Source organism: Rhinopithecus roxellana, chromosome 9, assembly GCF_007565055.1.
Source record: "Rhinopithecus roxellana isolate Shanxi Qingling chromosome 9, ASM756505v1, whole genome shotgun sequence".
In the NCBI taxonomy this organism is placed as follows: Eukaryota; Metazoa; Chordata; class Mammalia; order Primates; family Cercopithecidae; genus Rhinopithecus; species Rhinopithecus roxellana.
In genome coordinates, this window is record NC_044557.1 from 115,179,846 (window position 1) to 115,198,715 (window position 18,870).

The window sequence follows — 18,870 nt, forward strand, 5'->3', positions numbered from 1 at the left end:
TTTTTTGAACTACTTGCAATTGTAAGGATTGGCGTGTGCTTTAAGTTGGAGTAGCTGCTGTGTGTGTTATGTGTGTGTGTGTGTGTGTGTGTGAGAGAGAGAGAGAGAGAGAGAGAGAGACATACACCTATGTTAGCTTGAGGAGTGTATGCCTGTCAGGACAGCAGGGGCCTCAAGATTCTTAGGACTTTTATTAGTCCTCCAGTTATAGCATCTAGGACGCCCGGCGCGAGAAGCAGCAGAATCATAGAGATTAATAAAGAATGACGTTTGGAAATGGAGTGATCCAAAAGTGATCGCCACCATTCCGCCCGCAATGACCCACCACCCTGACCAGAGGAGATCACCACCTTAAAAGTTAACTTCTACAGCCAAACCATCTCAGTAAAGGGCAACAAAGACCACATCCTGACACCTCCAAGGACACACAGTTTCACAGAGCGTTTTATTATTCATAAAAAAATAAATTTATTTACATATGTTATTTCCTGTGGTAGTGCAGCCTCGGGGCAGGGGCGCGTTCCCTATCGCAGGATCACTTGCTATGGTTAGCCGCCCACCCTGCGCGCTCCTCCGCGCGGGGAAGAACCTGCACGGCTGGAGGCGGTGTTGGAGTTGGGGCGCCTGGAGCTTGGAGTGGGGAGGCCTGATGGAGAGAGTCTGGAGTCGGAGCTGGGGGTGCTGCAGGTAGGAGCAGGAGCGGGGCGGAGAGGGAAGTCCGAAGGCGATCCCAGCCAGGTTGGCGCAGTGGCGCTTGGGGAGGCTCCAGCCCAGAAGTGGAGAGGGTAGACAGACACCTGATTAGAAAAAGCCGGGAGCTTGGGAAGGAGACGTGAATGAAGAAGTCACCCGGAAGGGAGGCCGAACCGCCCGGAGCTCGCCCGGCAAAACCCGCCTGCGGTGGTCTGGGAAGTGTTCCTCCACCTAGCCCTGCGAGCAGAGGGCCTCCTCCCGCCCGTTAGAAGGGCGCTGTGCTGGGATGCGAACCTAGCCCAGAGAGGCCACTCGCCCTTCTTTGTCACTTAAAACTCTGTCCCGACGCGGATCTCACGTTTAGACTTCTGTCTTTAAAGCGGGTGTAGAGCGCGTTCTAACCGTCCCCTAACCATTGTGTCACCGCGAAAGGCCCGGGCTGTGTGGAATCGTCCCGCACGTGTGCGATGAATCTGGCTCCGCTGAGAACGGATCCCTGGGCTGTCTGGCGCGGGCTGGGGCAGCAGCCGAGAGTTAGTCTACAGAGCTAGGGCCCGAGGGTGGACCTGCGTCCGCGTTCTGGACACGAAAGGAGGCTCTTTCTGGAGAGGCAAAACGTGGTCGCCTAGATCCGCCGCAGCTGAAGCCGTGGGCGCTAAGCAGTGACAGCCAGGCCCGCCACCTGCCGTGATCACAGTTCCAGGGAAAGGGGAAGGGTCAAGGAGAATCCAACAGAAACTTCTTCCCATCTCACGAGCTCTCCCTTCTCTCCGTGGCCCCCAAACACTCGCATTTAACGAATAATCCCATCAAGTGAATTCCAGTACGATTTAAGCGGTGGTTCCACATAGTCTGTTGGCTGCGGAAACTTCTTTGGTGTCAGAGTCCGGTCTTCCCGAGACCACGAATGGCCATGTCTGTAAAATCAAAAAGAACGTCAGATATTAGAGAGAAACGATTGTCTCAAACCGAAACCGCTGTCCCACGCGAACCCCAGATATTCCCGACTTGGAGTAGCTAAGATTTTATCAGCATTCTGGGAATTTGCATGTCCTTTCTCTGAACTAAGATTTTCATTTTACTGGAGGTTGATAATCCGAAACGTGCCATATCCGTTCACGCTTCCTCCTGGACTTTGCCCGCAGGGAAATTTGGTGAAACTCGTATGACTTCGAGATTTTGTCGTTTAGTTGCCTTCCCCTAACACACACACACACACACACACACACACACACACACACACACACACACAATCCGTCATCCACTCCAAGCTCCAAGTAGGAACTGGGCTTGGACAGGATTTTTCCCAAGCCGGGAGAGCTGGCAGATCAGAGAGGGACTTTCCAGACAAATCCCATCTGGGGAAACGTTACTATCTTCCAGAAGCAATTTTTCTAAAAATGCAAATGCTCTTTTATAGAGCACGGCCTTCCCTCCTTTAAGAAAGAGCTTGCCGATTCAAACCTGCCAAACTCTTAGCTGGATAAAGTTGGGCAAGGGAGATTTGCTGTCAGTCTCCAACCAGGTGGCAGACTGAGTTGGAACCATGATTTACCCTGGAAGTAGGATATTAGTCAATGGCTGTCACTGGGGTACAATGTTCAGAACGATGCAAACACACACGGATGGTTGATTCTTCTTCAGGGAAATGGCTGGCCACTCCCTTGATTTGGGAGAAACTAAACTGGCCTTCTCGTTCCCAGTCCCAGAACCTCCACCCCTTTCGAATTCTTCCCAACGGGCTGACCCTGCCCTGGCTATCTCCTGGCTGCTCGCCCGATTCCTTGCGCCCCGCGCCCCTACCAGGTTCACTGGGTGCACGTAGCCGTTCTCATAGCGGTCCTCCTGCAACAGCTGCCGCAGGTGAGCGATGTAACTGGAAGCCAGCCGGAGCGTGTCCAGCTTGGAGAGCTTAGTGTCGGGCGGCACCCAGGGCAGGCTGGTCTTGAGCCTGGAGAAGGCTTTGCTCAGCACGCGCATCCGGGCGCGCTCGCGGGCGTTGGCCGCATTCCGCTGCGACTGCTTGCACTCTGCGGCTGAGCCCTTGGCCGGGAGGGGCTTTTTGCCACCACCGCCCGCGCTGCCACCTGCGCCGCCGCCCCCAGCCACACGGGGCCGCTTCCTCTTGCAGCCTCCCGCGCTGCCGGCTGCGCCCAGAGCGCAGCGCTCCTCCTCGCCGTCGGGGTCCTCCTCCTCCGCCGACGAGTTGTCACTGGGCGAGGCGTAGCTGCGCTCTACGCCGCGGAGGGGCGGCCTCTTGGAGGCGGGGACCGGGTACTCCCGCTGCAGCCCCCGAAGCTCCATCTCCTCCGGATCACTCACCGAGCCCGTGGACATCCTGTTGTCCCCCTCGCCCACACGCGTCCGCTTTCCTCCCCCCTGGCCAGTCTCGCTGTCTCCGCCTTCCGCTCCCTGGCGGAGGCGGAGGCCAGGGAGCGCTCCGAGGAAGACTAAAAACCCAGGCCAGGAAGCGCAGGGTGCGAAAGCGAGGTGGGCGGTGAGAGCGAGCGCGCCCCTCGGCTGTCCCCCGGGAGCGTGGACCACAAGTTGGCGTCCAAGTCCAGAAATCCGCGCGCACAGCGGTGAGCTGCGCCTTTTGACAAGACTATCTGTACTCCTTGGAACAAACCACCCCGGGCAAAGCAGAGGGGGTTGGAAAGGGGGGCAAGAGGTGGGGCAGGGGCGTGGAAGGGGTGGGGACCGGTTTTCTGCGTGCAGAGGAGCGGTTGGTGGAGGCGGGGGAAGGGGACGTCTCTGCAAAGCTGAGATTTGGGCACCGAAGCCCGACGGACCTTCAGCATGTCTGTGTGGGATAAGTGAGCTTTCGGGGAGTAAAGGGGCAGATCTTGTTCCTACAGACCGTGCTTCCACCCCCAGGTAATCTTAGCAGTGGCAAAGATTACCAAACACTTAGGGACGACAGGATCCCGACCTCTGCTTGCCTGCCAGTCTTTCCAGTAGAACTCAGTTTTCAAGTTAATCATTCATGATGTATGATTGTCTACCCAAGCCTTGCTGGACAAGAGGAAGAGCAGAACAAGCAAACAACATCCAACAATGCACAAGTTACCACCTCTCATTTTCCTCCTCCTTGTCTTATAATATACCTTCATGATTTACAAAAATGGTTACAATGGTTCGTTGCATTTTCAAATAACATCTGTAACTTAATGATATTATCTCCAATTTGCAGAACTTGAAGCTAAGCCGCCTAGATAGACGTTAAGTAAAAGACCCAAACTTACTAAGCTAAGTAGAAAAAAAGATTCAAATTCCGCGTTTCAGAATCTTGGCCCGTCGGTATTCTAGTCTACCCCGTGCCTCCGGGTCACATATCACTGGATGTTGTAGCTGGTATTTTCCACTATCTCGAGAGTTCCATGCGTGATGTGATTTTGTTTTAATGCTACAATGCATGTGATGGAGGATCCGGCCCTAACGCTTTGCATTATAGTGTAGGGAATCCTTGCTATTGTATTTAATCGATTGTGTATTGAAGGGCGAGCTCCTGGAAGCAGAATGCTAAGTTAGCACAATCATCCATTCAAAGTAAAAATGAGAAAGGAGCACCCTGAATGATCATGTTCCATTCCAAACAAGACTAAAACATCCTGCTCTTCCACACAAGAAAACACAATTTTGCAGTCTCATTATTTCCTGACTCGAAGGTCGTCGCAGTTCCTGGTCAGGGGATAAGTACTTCTGTGGATACAAGCCCCAGTGGCCAGAGACTGGGTTCCCGCTGGGTGCCCGTCACTGTACTCGCGGCTTGTGAGCAGCCCACTGAGTAATAAAACCCGTTTAAGTTTGGCATATGGTTACCCCATTTTACAATGATGAAATTGAGTCTTCACACCGGCTTAGGTGTTCACTTGTTCTTTTCCTGAAAGCCCACAGTCTCCCAAGCTGAGCAAGGTGCAAGGGGACCGATGTGGAGTCAGTCCAGGACACAGCTGGCAGAGATAGCTGGGCCAGCCTGGCTCCCGCCAGTTCGTACAGCAGAACAAATGCGTCCAGCTCGATGCCTGAAGTGCTGCAACAGGTGGCTGTCAGAGGCTGACTTCATCACTCAGGCATCATTCCACCTTAGTCTCCCAGGCCAAGCTATCCTTAGCGGGGGCGTTTTGGGGCGGGGGGAGTATTTCACATAACCCCTCCCACTCACCCGCATTTGCAAAGTTGTCTTTTGGTTGGGGGCGGGGATGGGCTGGTTCTGGGACAAGTTGAGTAAAAAGATCATATGCCCTAAGTTCTCTCTGGGGTGGGGAAATGCAGGGAATACTTGACAGAGTGTGGAAATCTTTCCTGGAGCTTTTGAACTTGAACTTGACTCTAGGATCGCCTTGCCAGGTGAAGGAGAGGAGAGCAACAAGAAGGGGCAAAGAGATGGACTGAGGAGAGCCAGGCTAGCTTTCTGCAACGACTATTGATGACTTGAAGCTATCAGTATAAATATATAGTCTCACACATTAGGGGCAGGCAAATAGGTTTTTAAAATCTGAATTGTTTATACAGGTGCAGAACAAAGTCTTTCTTTAGAAAAGATTAATGGTGAGGAGAGCGCTAGATTTCTCTAAACAGTCACAAAAACTATACCCAGCCTCAACGCTGAGGAGGTCATGGCCAGTTTCTTTATTTCTTGAAGAAACGGTCTGACCCCACCAGTTCGGGCTTATTTTTCACAGCACTTGCCTCCCCCTCCCTGTCTTCTTTCTCTCTCATCACCTCCCTCCCTACTTCCCTCCCTTTCTCTTCTACTCCATCTCCTCACCCTCCCTCTGTTCCCTTTCAAGAAAGTCAGATATTTTGTTTCTTCATCTTTCATTTTCATTTAACCTCCATTTCTTTCATTTTTGTGAAATTAAGTTATATTTTCACTTATAACTGTTTCCAAGTTGCAGACTTGTAATGAAGGTTAGGAAAAGTATCTTATGTACATTTCTTATAAGCATATAACTTCAGTTTGCTTTAACATGTTTGTAATATCTGGCATTTGGTCACCTCCTTACACTTTCAAAGTGCTATTACTTTTTCTTCTCCTTAGATGATTACAACAGCCTCTCGAGCTGAACAGTGTAAGTGTAACTATCTCTTTTGAAAACCTAGTGTTTTTCATGGTTTTGACAAGTTACATACTGCAAATGAATAATACAGCCTTTATTTTTATATTATAAAGCACACTGAAATCAATTCCTATTTGCTTATGCTTTACAAACTCTTAGATTTGAAACAGGTATAGCCTGTTTATGTGTACATCAATGGTCTTGAAATTCTTTAGTGACATTTAAAAAATATTCAATGGGGTTGATAGGGCTTAAGTTGCATTATAAAACAAAATATTTAATGATTCCTTTAATATTACCTTTAATGTTTCTTCATTCTGGCTTCCTTGCTTGCTGGATATATGACTTTTGGAATTTGCATTTTTTTGAGCCCTAGATTTCTAATCTATAAAATGGATTATCTCTTTGAGTGGAAGAGAAAGTATATGAGCAGTTGGCTAGGTCAGAGCCTGGTACATGGGAGAAGATCAGTAAATGCTAGTTAGTATTATGAATTGCCTTGCCCAATATTACACGGCTAGTAAAAGTCAGGGCAAGAACCTGACCCAAGTTTTGTGCTCCAGGTCCTATTCTGGGTTTCACATAGTACCAGCATGTTCCATTTGCTTTGACTGCAGGCTGCTAGGGTCTGAAGTACACGGTCTCATCACATGACATTTTTCACAGGTTCCATGTGGGACCTCACTGAGGGAAAAACGGATGGGACCTCATTAGAAATTTTCTTTTCTTCCCCCAAATTCTCTCACCCTAAAATTGCAGTGCTTCTCCAAGTCTTACTTTCCCTACTGGCATAAAGGATTAAACCAGAAACCCTGCTAGTGGTGTGATATAGGTGAAAGGAGCATGCCCAGGTGGAACACAAATCAATGCCTAACAGATTGAAACACTGAACAATGCAGGCTTGGTTTATTTTTTAAAAAGGAAGCCATGAGGTGGGATGATAATTACAGACCATAGAAAAAAGGCCATTTGTTGCCACTTCTTTCCTCCAACACCGTATTAAGTAATGGGTGAGAAACTCTAGGGTTGGGCAGGTCATGTGGACTTAGGACTCAGGAAGAGCAAAGGCTTCCTCTGTCCTCTGTGAAGGCCAGGTCAAAACTATGCAGTGAGTAGGTACTTAAGAAATAGTTGTGGGACCAACCCATAGCATCCTGTTGCCTGGAGGAATTGCCATACCTTTGGGCAATTGCCTATACTTTTGATCTAGGAAAACAAATAATCTAGACCAGCACTGGCCAATATGGAAGCCATTAGCCACATTAAGCTATTGAACACTTGAAATGTGGCTATTCATGTACTGTACTGTAAAATGCATACCCAGTATTGAAAACTTAATATGAATAAAAGAATATAAAAGCTCTCATTAATATTTTAAAATATAAATTATATACCAAACAGTGAGAACATTTTGAATCTATTAGGTTAAATGAAATATATTACAAAAAATAATTTCCCCATTTAAAATTATTATAATGTGGTTACCAAAAATGTAGAATTAGAGATACAGGTCCCATTATGTTTCTATTGGACAATTCAGGGATTAATCTCATGGATTAACTATACCCCTATAGATTGAGCATCTACTGTTGGTTGTGGCAAGGTGTTGGTGAGACCCACTCCCACCCATTGGGAGGGGACATTCTTGTGAAAATAAGCTTCTCTGTATTATCCAGCCTGCATATCACCACGTGTACTCAACCTCCTATCTATAACACACCCCGCCAGACACACACACATGCTGGAAAAATGAATGCTTCTGCTCAGTGGTGTGTTAGTCACATGGAATGCTAGTCTCAGTGTTTGTTGGCCACATGGGATGATAGTCAAATGGAGAGCCAGTCAGGTGGGGACAGGTCACATGTAAGGCCCAGGGTTAGGTCTGGACAACCCAAGGCCTGGGATCTTCTTCCCTTGTCTGCACAAAGCCTTGGGCTCTGCTCCAGGCTCAGGGCAGCCTCTGTCCTCGTGTTGTGCAGGATGCCACCAGTCTTTGGACCAGAAAAGGAAGAAAACTCTGTTTACGTGGGCCCCACCAGCCATCAGGTTGGGCGTTCATGGAAATAGTCAAAGCCTACGTGTGGAGCCCTTTGTCATCCACAACATAACCAGGCCTCTGCTGCTGGTTTATTTATCTAAGGATTGTGGCAAGATTTTTTACTCTTCCCTCTGAACGTCGTGAGGCCTTAGCATGGAGAAGCCAGTGCCTGGATGGTTTGTGGAGGTTGAAGGTGGAAAAGCCAGGCTTAACAAATTAACAATGAAAAATGGAGCTGGGGTTAGACTGGGGAGAGGGAAAGCCGTAAGACTCAGCAGGGACCTGATTTTTCTTTGCCTTTCAGGAGAGAAGAAAAAAGTCCTCATTGATTGTCTTGACAACTAAATCTGTAGGCAACTTCTGCAGGAATTGTTTTTTTAACAATATCTCTAGATTTTAGGGAGCAGATGCTGAGGCTTAACTGTCCTGGGAACCCCAAGTTCCAACTGGAATGCTGTGTGTTTCCTGTAAATGACTTTGAATACTCAATTAGCCTAGTATAGAAGCCCAGCTTTCAGAAAGTAAAGGTGCTCTAGTGAAGTTTTCTATAGGAGGCCTGTTTACATAATCCGTGGCCCTCCATGATGTTGGAGAATCCTGAAGAATGTTGGAGAATACTAACCCAGTCCTACTCTGGGTTAAGAGTGTGGCTCGTAGGTCTGAAAATAATCTTATTTTTGTAAACCCCTGGAACAGCCTTTCACTCTTAGGCAGAAGCTAAGAAAGTTCTGTCTCAGGAGATTTTCTCCTTTTAAGTACTTTTGATTTTATTGGCAATACCGGGAAATGTGAAAATACTCTGTTATCAAAACAGTCCTTGAAATTGTAGCACACAGCTCTGGTCTCCAGTGTTTGGTCCCAAGCCTACCTTGGTTTAATTATGGAGTTAACCAAGGAGAGAAATATCATCCTGTCATGTGGCATGTACTGAAAAGAGCCCCTTTTCCTGTGGACATCAGGAGATCTCTGCATTTATCAGCTGAGAGGCCTTGGGTCACATGCTCACACTCTTGTAGCTTGTTTCTCTGTGTGTAACCCATGGAAGTTGCCAGAATTAAATGAGATTGCCTGCATGCAGGCTCCTGTGGAAACTGAAGCATTGTACAAGGTCAGTTATTACATTATTTTCCACATTCTCTCTCCCGTAGGAGCTCATGTTTTCCCTTTCCCTCTCCCAGTAGCAGGCCTTGCTTAAAGCGCAACCCACAGCCATGGCTCATCCCCTATAGAACATCAGCTAAATGCCTCCTGGCGCCAGAAGGAAGTTCTCATGTAATAGATACTTCCTAGTGTCACAGAACGAGGATTCTGTCCTCTTTGTCAACCAGTCCCTTACCCAACTCATCTATAAAAGAAGGGCCTAACTTATTTACGTATGACCTTTGTTTCCCTAATCCCAAGGCCCTCGGGCCTCCAAATCTAAAGTGAGCCCTAACAGATGATCAAAACAGGAAGGTATTTTAGGAAATATTCCCACTTCTCTTAATTTTTTCCCCCTTTGGCTCATTTATGCTACTCTGTCCAATTAGCAGAAACAAACAAATAAACAAAAATAACCTAGCTACATTCCTCTTTAGGTTTCAGTTTTAAAGGACAACTCCTTGAGGATATTGGAAACAGAGCTACTTAAGGTATTCTCATGCGTTGTTTCACCACTCTGCTCCTATTTCTTCTTAGACTGCCACCCTTAAGCAACTTCCTCTAGGAAAGAGACCAAAAAAATTAAAATAAATAAGAGGAAAACAAAAAGATTAAATGGTAAACTTAATGAAGGCTGGGGCTGTGTCTTGTTCATAGGGGTACCCCTAGTGTCTAGCAGCTCATAAAAGGTACTATCTAAATATTGAATGGGCCAGGTGCAGTAGCTCATGCCTGTAATCCCAGTGCTTTGGGATGCCAAAGCAGGAGAATTGCTTGAACCCAGGAGTTCAAGACCAGACTGGACAATATAGGCAATATAGGCCCCATCATTACAAAAAACTTTTTTAAAGTAGCCAGGCGTGGGAGCACTACATGTAGCGCGAGCTGCTCGGGAGACTGAGGTGTGAGTCTGGGAGGTCGAGACTGCAGTGAGCCGTGATTGCAACACTGTACTACACCCTGGGTGACAGGGCGAGATACTATCTCAAATTATTTTTTTTTCCTTTTAAAAAATTATTTTCTTCCATTTAACACAAATAAATATTTGATGATTGAAAACTCTCACAAACACATGAACACAAGCCCATCTGTGCTCATAATTAATGGGAGACAGGTACTAAACCCATCATTTGCCCTTTATTTAACCAATTCAGTTTATTGGCTCAGTTTATTACTATGTGTTCTACCCAGTGTCAGCAGTTATAAGGACTTTTACCCTTCTTATTAACTGAATGGACTTCTAGGGAATATTTTGTCTTATCAAATGGAGTATATCTTCCTACTTACTATACACTGTGCTTGCCACAATGCCCAGAGGAAGTCTAAATAACTCAACAATTATATTTATTATAAATGTCCCAGGAACATTCTTTTCTCTACATGAAAATGAAATAGTGCTTTTAATACCATTTGCTACCATTTTTTTCCCTGATTGAAAAAATTCAGAATCTTTGTAAAATTTCAGGGTATCACAGACTTACAAAGCTTAGATTAAGGAGAGCAAAAGGCCAAGTGTGGAGCCCTTAAAAGTGCATACTTTTAATGGTTAAGCAGAGAAGGGGAATTCAGAGAAAAGAGGCAGTAATCAGAGAGGCGAGAGGGAAACAAGACAGTAGTGTTATTGAAAGCAAGGGAGTCATTTCAGAAAGTCATGGGTGGGGACTTTCAGTTGAGATGGTCTGGTAAGACAACATTTTGAAGCGTCGCCTGTGCTCCAAACACATAGCAATGAGAGCTAAAATGTGAAAACAGAAAAGCTAAAAAGATGCAACCATGTCCAAAAGCAAGGAAAATATCTCTTCAAACAAGTGGACCGTAAAGTGAATGTTGAGTAGGGATGAAACTCCTGCCAGGTCCAGGAGTTGAGTTTCTTTGCAGATGGGGGACAAAGTGGTCTCATGAATTGAAGGAGGCTGACTTGGATAACTGCTGAAATTAGGATGTGGAAGAAGGTAAGGAAGCAAAGGAAGTAAGCCCAGCCTGGCCAGGATATTGGCTTCATGACTGAGTCAGTTCTGATTCATTTTTTGTCTTCATAATCGGGGACATGTTCCTGCCTTTTTGCATGCCTGGTAACTTTTGGCTGGATACCAGACACCATGAATTTTGCCTTTTGGGTACTGGGAAATTTTGTATTCCACCAGATATTATTGATCTTTGCTCTCAGATGCAGTTAAGTTACTTGGAAATAGTGATTTCTTTGGATCTTTAAGATGTGTAGAAGGAACCAGAGCAGTGCACCTTCTAGAGCTAATTGTCCCCCATTACCGAGGCAAGACTCTTATAAGCACTCAACCTAATGCCCTGGGAACATGAAATTTTCCAGTCTGGCTAGAACAGATATTATTCCTGGCTCTGTGTGAGTAGCTGGCTGTGTTCCCTTTCATCCTTTTTGGTGGTGCTTCCTTCAGCCTCTGGTGGTTTCCTCACATGCTCGTGATGATTGACTGAATACTAAAGGGACACCCTCTGCAGATCCCCAGGTTCTTTCTCTGTGCACCTCTCTTCCCTCTGCCACCTGCCCAGTAAATTCTAGCTACTTTGGTCTGCCTAGCTTCTCAGGTCTGTCTTCTCAACTCAGGGAGTCTGTTTGGCTCTCCTGGGTCCCCTTGTCTTGCTCCACGGCCTGGAAACTCTGTCACAGCACTGGCTGGGACAATTGTAGGGCTTCCCTTGTTTGTTTCCCATCTCTCAGGATTTATTGTCCTTTATTAACTCGTGTAGAATGTTTTAAGAACCATGTTTTATACATTTTGGCTGTTTTAGGGTAGTTTCGGGTAGAAAGGTAAGTCTTATCTCTGTTACGCAGTCTTAGCCCCAGGTGGAAGTCTTTGGAATGGCACCTTTATAGGAAACATATTTTATTTTATTTTAGTTTTGTTTTTAAGACGGATACCTGCTTGAGCATGCTTGTACTTTGAGAGGAAGATACTGGAGAAAAGAAAGAGATTAAACATATTAAAAATACGGGGAGGGGATTAAAGATATTAGCGTATGGGAAAGATATATTAAAAATATGGGAATAGTGATGGAGCAAATACCACAGGAAATGGAGGGTGATGAGTTAGCCTTAAAGAAGAGGATGTACGTATCTTTTTGCCTGAAATAAGAGGAAAATACATACTGTAGGATGTCTCTGTAGATCAGTAGAGATTTGTAATGGGAAGTTAAATAAGTTAGTCCCTGATGGTCTGTTTTCTCAGTGGAATATGAATTAAAGTTATCTACATAGAATAGGTGGGTAGACATGAGTTATTAGAATAAATAGAAACAGGAAATGTGGGGAATAACCATTCTGGAGAATATAAAAGGAGTCTGAGTAGGGGTAAGGAAATGTATTTCAAAACAGTGTTAAGGCTTTGACGACACTGATGAGCACTTATACCCATTAACAAATGTGAAGTTATCTAGCACAGTGATTCACATGGAGTGGTTTTCAGCTAGAAATAGCTGAATCTTAATAAATTAACCTGTTTACATTTTTAATAGCAAGAACTTGCAAGAATGAACTGTTTATGGGATCATTAAGTTTTAATGAGGTAGAGATGCAATTTAGGAACTTGGAGATCAGGGGAAATACTCTTGGAGATTTAGATGAAGTTTCTACAGTTGGGGACCCATGGTATGCAGGAGAGAGGCAAAATGAAGCCATAACTTTTAACTCTTTGGGGTAGGTGGAGAGGGAAGGATTTGCAAAGATGCAGTATCACTATATTGCAGAAATGTTGGGGGTGCCACTGACAATATAATATGGAGTGATCTATATATTTCTCAGATCTTTCAGTTGTGCCTTATCTATGTAAAATGGACTTAAGGTCAAAATACATGAATGCATGCATACACACAGATGTACATGCAAACTATTTTTCAAAACTTAGCCTATCTGGAGATATTAGCAGATTTCTTTCAACATATCCCACAGTCATTTGGAACACAGCAAATTTAGGGTATTTTAAATCAATAATAAACTTATGATTTCTTCATTTTTGCTATAGGGCACTCATTAACATGTAGTTTAACCGGGGCAAAAAAGCAGAGTATGTCAGATTGTACCCCCATGTCCTTATATTCTCATTTTAAACATTACTATCCCCCATATTTTACAGATAAAGATATTGGAGTTAAGAGAGATGAAGTTCCTTGCTGAAGAATACAAAGATAGTTGAAGGGGAACTCAGATGTCTAGAATGAGAGTGTAGTGCTCTTGTTACTGTATCATGTTCATTACGATTAACTTTATGTCTCAACTTGGCTAGGCCATTGTACCCAGATAGTTGCACAAACATTGTTCTAGATTTTTCTGTGGAGTTTTTTTTTTTTTTGTATGAGATATACATTTAAATCACTAGACTTAAAGTAAGGAAGATTGCCTGCCATAATATGGGTGGGTCTTATCCGATCAGATGAAGGCCATAATAGAAAAGACTTACCTTCCAGGAAGAAGAGGGAATTTTGCCAGCAGACTGCTTTCAGACTAGAACGCCGCTCTTCTCTGGTCTCCATCCTGCCAGGCTACCCTCCAGAGTTTAGACTTGCATATTCCACAATCGTGTGAGCCAGTTCCTTAAAATAAATCTCTCTCTCTGTCCTCTCCTCTCTGACACACACATACACACACACACACACACACACACACCCCTTATTCACTGTGTTTCTCTAGAGAACCCGTACTAATACAATATTCTTGGACAATGCATGTGAAATACTAGAGAATTTAATAAGCAGGCTAAGCTACAATACTGGGCACTCTGTGCTTAACTCCAGAGTATTTAAAGGAATAGTAAATCTTCTAGTTCTTGATATTTAGTGCTCATTTTAGAAGCCGTAGAAAAATAAGTCTGACCAGGGAGGAAAATGTCACAAGTAACTTTTATAGTTACTGTAAAAGTTACTTGTGACACAAAAACACATTGACTTTTTATGTTTAATTCTAATGTTTATACTACTTGGTTGAAAAATACTAATTTTAATTACAATATTTTTGCTTGGATAATCACTGAACCTTCCTTTTAATTGAAATAGAATTCTCGTCCCACAAAGTTCATACTTTAAGAATGTGCAGTTAAGTGATTTCTAAGTATATTCAAAAAGGTTGTGCAACCATCACCACTCTGTAATTCCTAAACATTTGTATCACCCCCAAACAAAACCCCATAATCATTAGCAGTCACTTCCCGTTTCTCCCTCTTCCGGAGCCCCTGGCAACCACTAGGTTTTCTGTCTTTGTAGATTCATCTGTTTTGGACATACTACATATATAAAATAATATTCCATTGAAAAACTTTCTATATAATAAGCTACAGACTTTTAATGCCTGTTTTCTTTTACTAAGCATAATGTTTTTTAAGGTTCATTCATATTTTAGCTTGTTTTTGTATTTCAATTTCATGTGCCTGAATTAATATTTCATTATATATAATTATTTTATTTTTAATAATTATAATTATTTATTTATCAATTTATGGGCATCTGGAATATATCCAATCTTTGGCTATTATGAATAATGCTGCTATGAATATTCATGTACAAGTTTTTGTGCGAACATATGTTTTCAAGAGTCTTGGGTATATACCTAATAGTGGAAATGCTGGGTCCTATAGTAACGCTATGGTTAACTATTTGATAATCTATCAGGCTGTTTTCCAAAGTGGCTATACCATTTTACATTCTCAGCAGCAATGTAGTTTCTCCGCATCCTTACGAATACTTGTCATTGTTCTTTGTTTTGATTATAATCATCCTACTGGGTGTGAAAGTTATATCTTATAGTAGTTTTGATTTTGCATTTCCCTAACGACTAATGATGTTCAGCATCTTTCAATATACTTGTTGTATATTTATATATCTTCTTTGAAGAAACATCTATCTAAGTCTTTTTTCATTTTAAAATGAATTTTTTTGTCCTGTTGTTGTTGAGTTGTAAATGCCATTTATTATTTGTTGAATGCTTCCTCCAAATTATATATGTCACAAATTTAATCCACAATGTGGCAATATTGAAAGGGCCTTTAAGAGGTAATTGGGTCTTGAAAGCACAGCTTTCATGAATGGATTAATCTATTCATGGATTACTAGATGAATGGGATAATGGATTAATGGGTATTCATGGACATGGAACTGGTGGCTTTGTGAGAAGAGGAAGAGAGAGCTGAGCAAGGTTCAGCCCCATCACTATGTGGTTCCAGGCTTCAGGATTCTTCAGAGTTCCCATTAGCAAGAAGGCTCTCACCAGACGTGGCCCCTTGACTCCAGACATCTCAGCCTTCATAACTACAAGAAATAAATTCCTTTTCTTTATAAATTACCCAGTTTCAGATATTCTGTAATGAGCAGCAGAAAATGGACTAAAATACTCCCTCAGCTTTTGTTAATATGAGGAAGTCTTAATTTCTTATTTAATTCTGAAGGATAGTTTGCTGAAATAGGATTCTTGGTTGGCAATTTTTTATCTTTCAACACTTTGAATATATTGCCCCACTGCCTTCTGGCCTTTAGAGTGTCCCATGGGAAATATGCAGGTGGTTTTATTGAGGATCCTTTGTAAATGATGAGATCCTTCTGCCTTGCTGCTTTCAGGATTCTCTCTTTGTCTTTCTCTCAAAAGTTGTATTATTATGTGTCTTGGTGTAGGTCTCTTTTAGTTCATCTTACTTGGAGTTTGCTGAGTTTTTTGGATGTTTGTATTCATGTATTTTATCCCATATGGGAACTTTTCAGCCATTATTTCTATGAATATTCTCTCTTCCCCATTCTCCATTCTCCTTACAGAAATCCCAGAATACATATATTCTGTTTGATGTTGTCCCACAGATCCCTTAGGCTCTGCTCACTTTTCTTTAATCATTCTTTTTTCTTTTTCTTTTTAAGAGACAGTTTCACTCTGCCTCCTAGGCTGGAGTGCTGTGGCGTGATTATACCTTACAACAACCTCAAACTCCTGGGATCAAGCAGTTCTCCCACTTCAGCCTCCCTAGTAGCTAGGACTACAGGCATGTGCCACCATGTTCAGCTAATTTTTAAAATTATCTATAAAGGTAGGGTATCACTAAGCTGCTCAGACCAATCTCAAACTCCTGTTCTCAAGGGATCTTCCTGTTTTGAAGTGCTGGGATTACAGATATGAGCCACTGTGCCCTGTTTAAACTTTTTTCTTTTGTTCCTCAGACGAAGTTGATTTCCATTGTCCTATCTTCACTGATTTTTTTTTCTGCCTGCTCAAATCTGTCTTTGAATCCCTCTAGTGATTTTTTTTTTTTTTTTTTTTTTTTACTTTAATTACTATACCTTTCAGCTCCAGAATTTCTCTTTGTTTTCTTTTTAGGTTTCCTATCTCATTGTTGAAATTGTGATTTCCCCATAAGAAATGTATTACTTGTATTACTTAGGGTTTTTTTTTTTTTTTTTTTTTTTTTTTTTTTTTTGCCATGTTCTCATTTTCTTCCATGAAGGTATTTTCTTTGTAATTTCTTCACTGACCCATGGGTTTTTAAATGATTGTATTGTTTAGTTTCCATATATTTGTGAATTCCCCAAATGTATTTCTCTTACTGGAGAAATATTTTGTATTACTTCAGTCCTTTTAAATTTATTGAGGCTTGTTTTGTGGCCTAGCATAGGGCCTATCCTCGGGAATGTTCTGTGTACACTTGAGAAAAATGTATATCCTACTGCTGTGGGGTAGAGTGCTCCTCCAATGTCTGAAAGGTCTGCTTAATTTATGGCTTCCACTGTGATTGTAAGCTGTCAGTTTTCAAGGCTACTATGGAGCTGGAAGAGAAGAAAGGGAAAGGGAATAGGACAAGTTAAAACACAGCAAAGCTTACTGTTCTTACTGATATTCGGCTGTTTTTCTCCAAAAAAAAAAAAAAAAAAAAAAAAAAATACTCAGATTGCTGCAGGACTTTGGCTAATTTCAAGCATTCTGAAAATGTCGATTCTGATAGTTTTGTGAGTTTTCTCATTGCTTTCATGAGGAAGATTATTTTTGCAAGTCTGTCGTTTTTGTGGACACCACCTTGTCTTCCACCAAATCTTGATGCATATTTTATATATCATGAGGTCCAATTAAAAGAGCAATAAATTAAGTACCAATTCTCTATGTGTAGGAAGGAGAATGTTAAGAAGTTTCACATATGTTAAGAAGCTCCATATTTAGTCTTTTCTGAAGTTTCCAATTTTCATTGGCACAGGAATCAGGCAGAGCAGAGGAACCACTGGGATTCAGCAAGATTAGCTTCACATTGCTTGTCTACCGCATTCTCCTGTGTAAACCACCCTCCTGTGCGTTTATATTCTTGTCTCTCCATCTTCCTCAATAGCTTGTTTCTGGCTAGTCTTTCCATGACAGAGGCTGAATCATTCCCTTGAGAGAATCTGGCCTAAGAACAGCTGTGTCTGAAAGACTTGCCTTCCGTATGCAAGAGGAAAAGCTAATTAGGGGGAGGGGTGGGTTTAACTGTTTGTATCTATGTTGATGATGATGATGACGATGACAGGTTGATATCCTCTAATCCTTCTGTAAAACAATTTTTAGATCAATAAAAATAAATACAATGTATTTAGTTTCTTTTATTCTTATCCTTTTAGTACTTTCACATACAAACACAAGCCTCCCACTACGACCAAGTAGAAGTAGTCAATTAGTGTATATTCTGTCAGTGAATTCTGGGATGAACCCAGTTAATTTAACTCTTTAAGCAAGGACATAGTGACTACCTAGTGTGGACTGGGCATATGATTAAATTTCTGCTGCCATTCTCCCAGAATTTCAGCACTCTCCCATTCCTCCTATATCCTGCTTGCACACCATCGACTATAGATTAGCTTTATTTTTACTGTCCCTTACTTCATTCATAAACACAGGACAAAGTGATCCAGATGTTGTTTCTCTCTCTCCTTCTCTCACACTCTCACTCTCTTTTTCTCTCTTTCTCTCACACACAGTGAAATGAAAAAACTACCTAAAAATAAGAAACGTTAGTTGAAGATGGTTTTTTGTAGCTCACACCACTTCCTAGTCTTAGATAGGGCAACTAGAGAATGGCCATCAGTTATTTCTTTCTCTTCTTCATTGGCCTTACTCACCATGCGGAGACATATTCCAACACTACTTTGAGATATTAAGATTGTGGGGAAATTTTCCTTTTGAAAGAGTTTACCTCTACATCAAATATGTGCAAAGTAAAATTTTCAAAATCGTTTTATCAATTTACTTTGTAGAGTTCAGAATGTCCTGGTTTAGTATTGGATTACCAAGATTGATATCCAAGGTTTTCCTGTTTACTTATTTCATCTTTGCATATAAGCTGAAATATTTTATATGTGGCTTGATACTCCCGGTTTTGTGGGGGAGGGTGGGAACACTGACAGCTGCCCAGAACTGCTGCAGGGGTGGACGGCTGGATGCAGGTGCACAGAGTATCTCAATTTGACAGGCTTTAAGGCTTACATTATCTCTAGTGATATCCAATATCCTGTACAATAAGGTCCTTAAAAACAACAGAAGCAACACAGTTATACATATTCACCAGCATATAGCACCACAATATTCACTCAGAAAATTTTTGTGATTATTAAGTTTACAGTGTCACAGCAGCTTAGAAATTAAATTGTGCATCTGACATTATGATACTTTGTTAACTGCAGTTTTCTTTTCAGTCTATACTCTCTATACTACATAAAGATTAGAAGTCTTAAGTTTTCACAACAATTACTTGCCAGAGGAGTGCAAATAAGTGCTGGATGAATTGTTTCTCTGGTTATATTTTGAAGCTGTAGAATGTTAGTATGTCTCTTATTTTGAGATTCTATTCTCAGTATCCTCTGATCTAGTCCTGTTCTGCCACTAACTAACTAGATCATGGACAAGTCTTTTGACTTCTGAATCTCTATTTCCTTGGATTTAATTGAATTGGTATTTCCTGCCCTGGAAGTTAT

At 42.6% G+C, this 18,870-nt stretch overlaps 1 protein-coding gene and 1 long non-coding RNA gene across 2 annotated transcripts in view; one reads left to right on the forward strand and one right to left on the reverse strand.

Moving 5' to 3' along the window:
- Positions 1–409: 409 nt before the first annotated feature.
- On the reverse strand, positions 410–3,343 carry MSC (musculin). Its single transcript, XM_010358800.2, has 2 exons — positions 2,497–3,343; positions 410–1,610 (listed from the first exon to the last, which is right to left on the reverse strand). The coding sequence occupies exons 1-2, from the start codon at positions 3,028–3,030 to the stop codon at positions 1,524–1,526; spliced, it is 621 nt and encodes a 206-aa protein (XP_010357102.1). The 5' UTR covers positions 3,031–3,343; the 3' UTR covers positions 410–1,523.
- LOC115899690 overlaps positions 3,007–18,870 on the forward strand; it is a 280,503-nt gene continuing 264,639 nt past the window's right edge. Inside the window, exon 1 of the long non-coding RNA XR_004059315.1 lies at positions 3,007–3,275. This is a non-coding gene — a long non-coding RNA (uncharacterized LOC115899690). The remainder of the gene's footprint in view (positions 3,276–18,870) is intronic.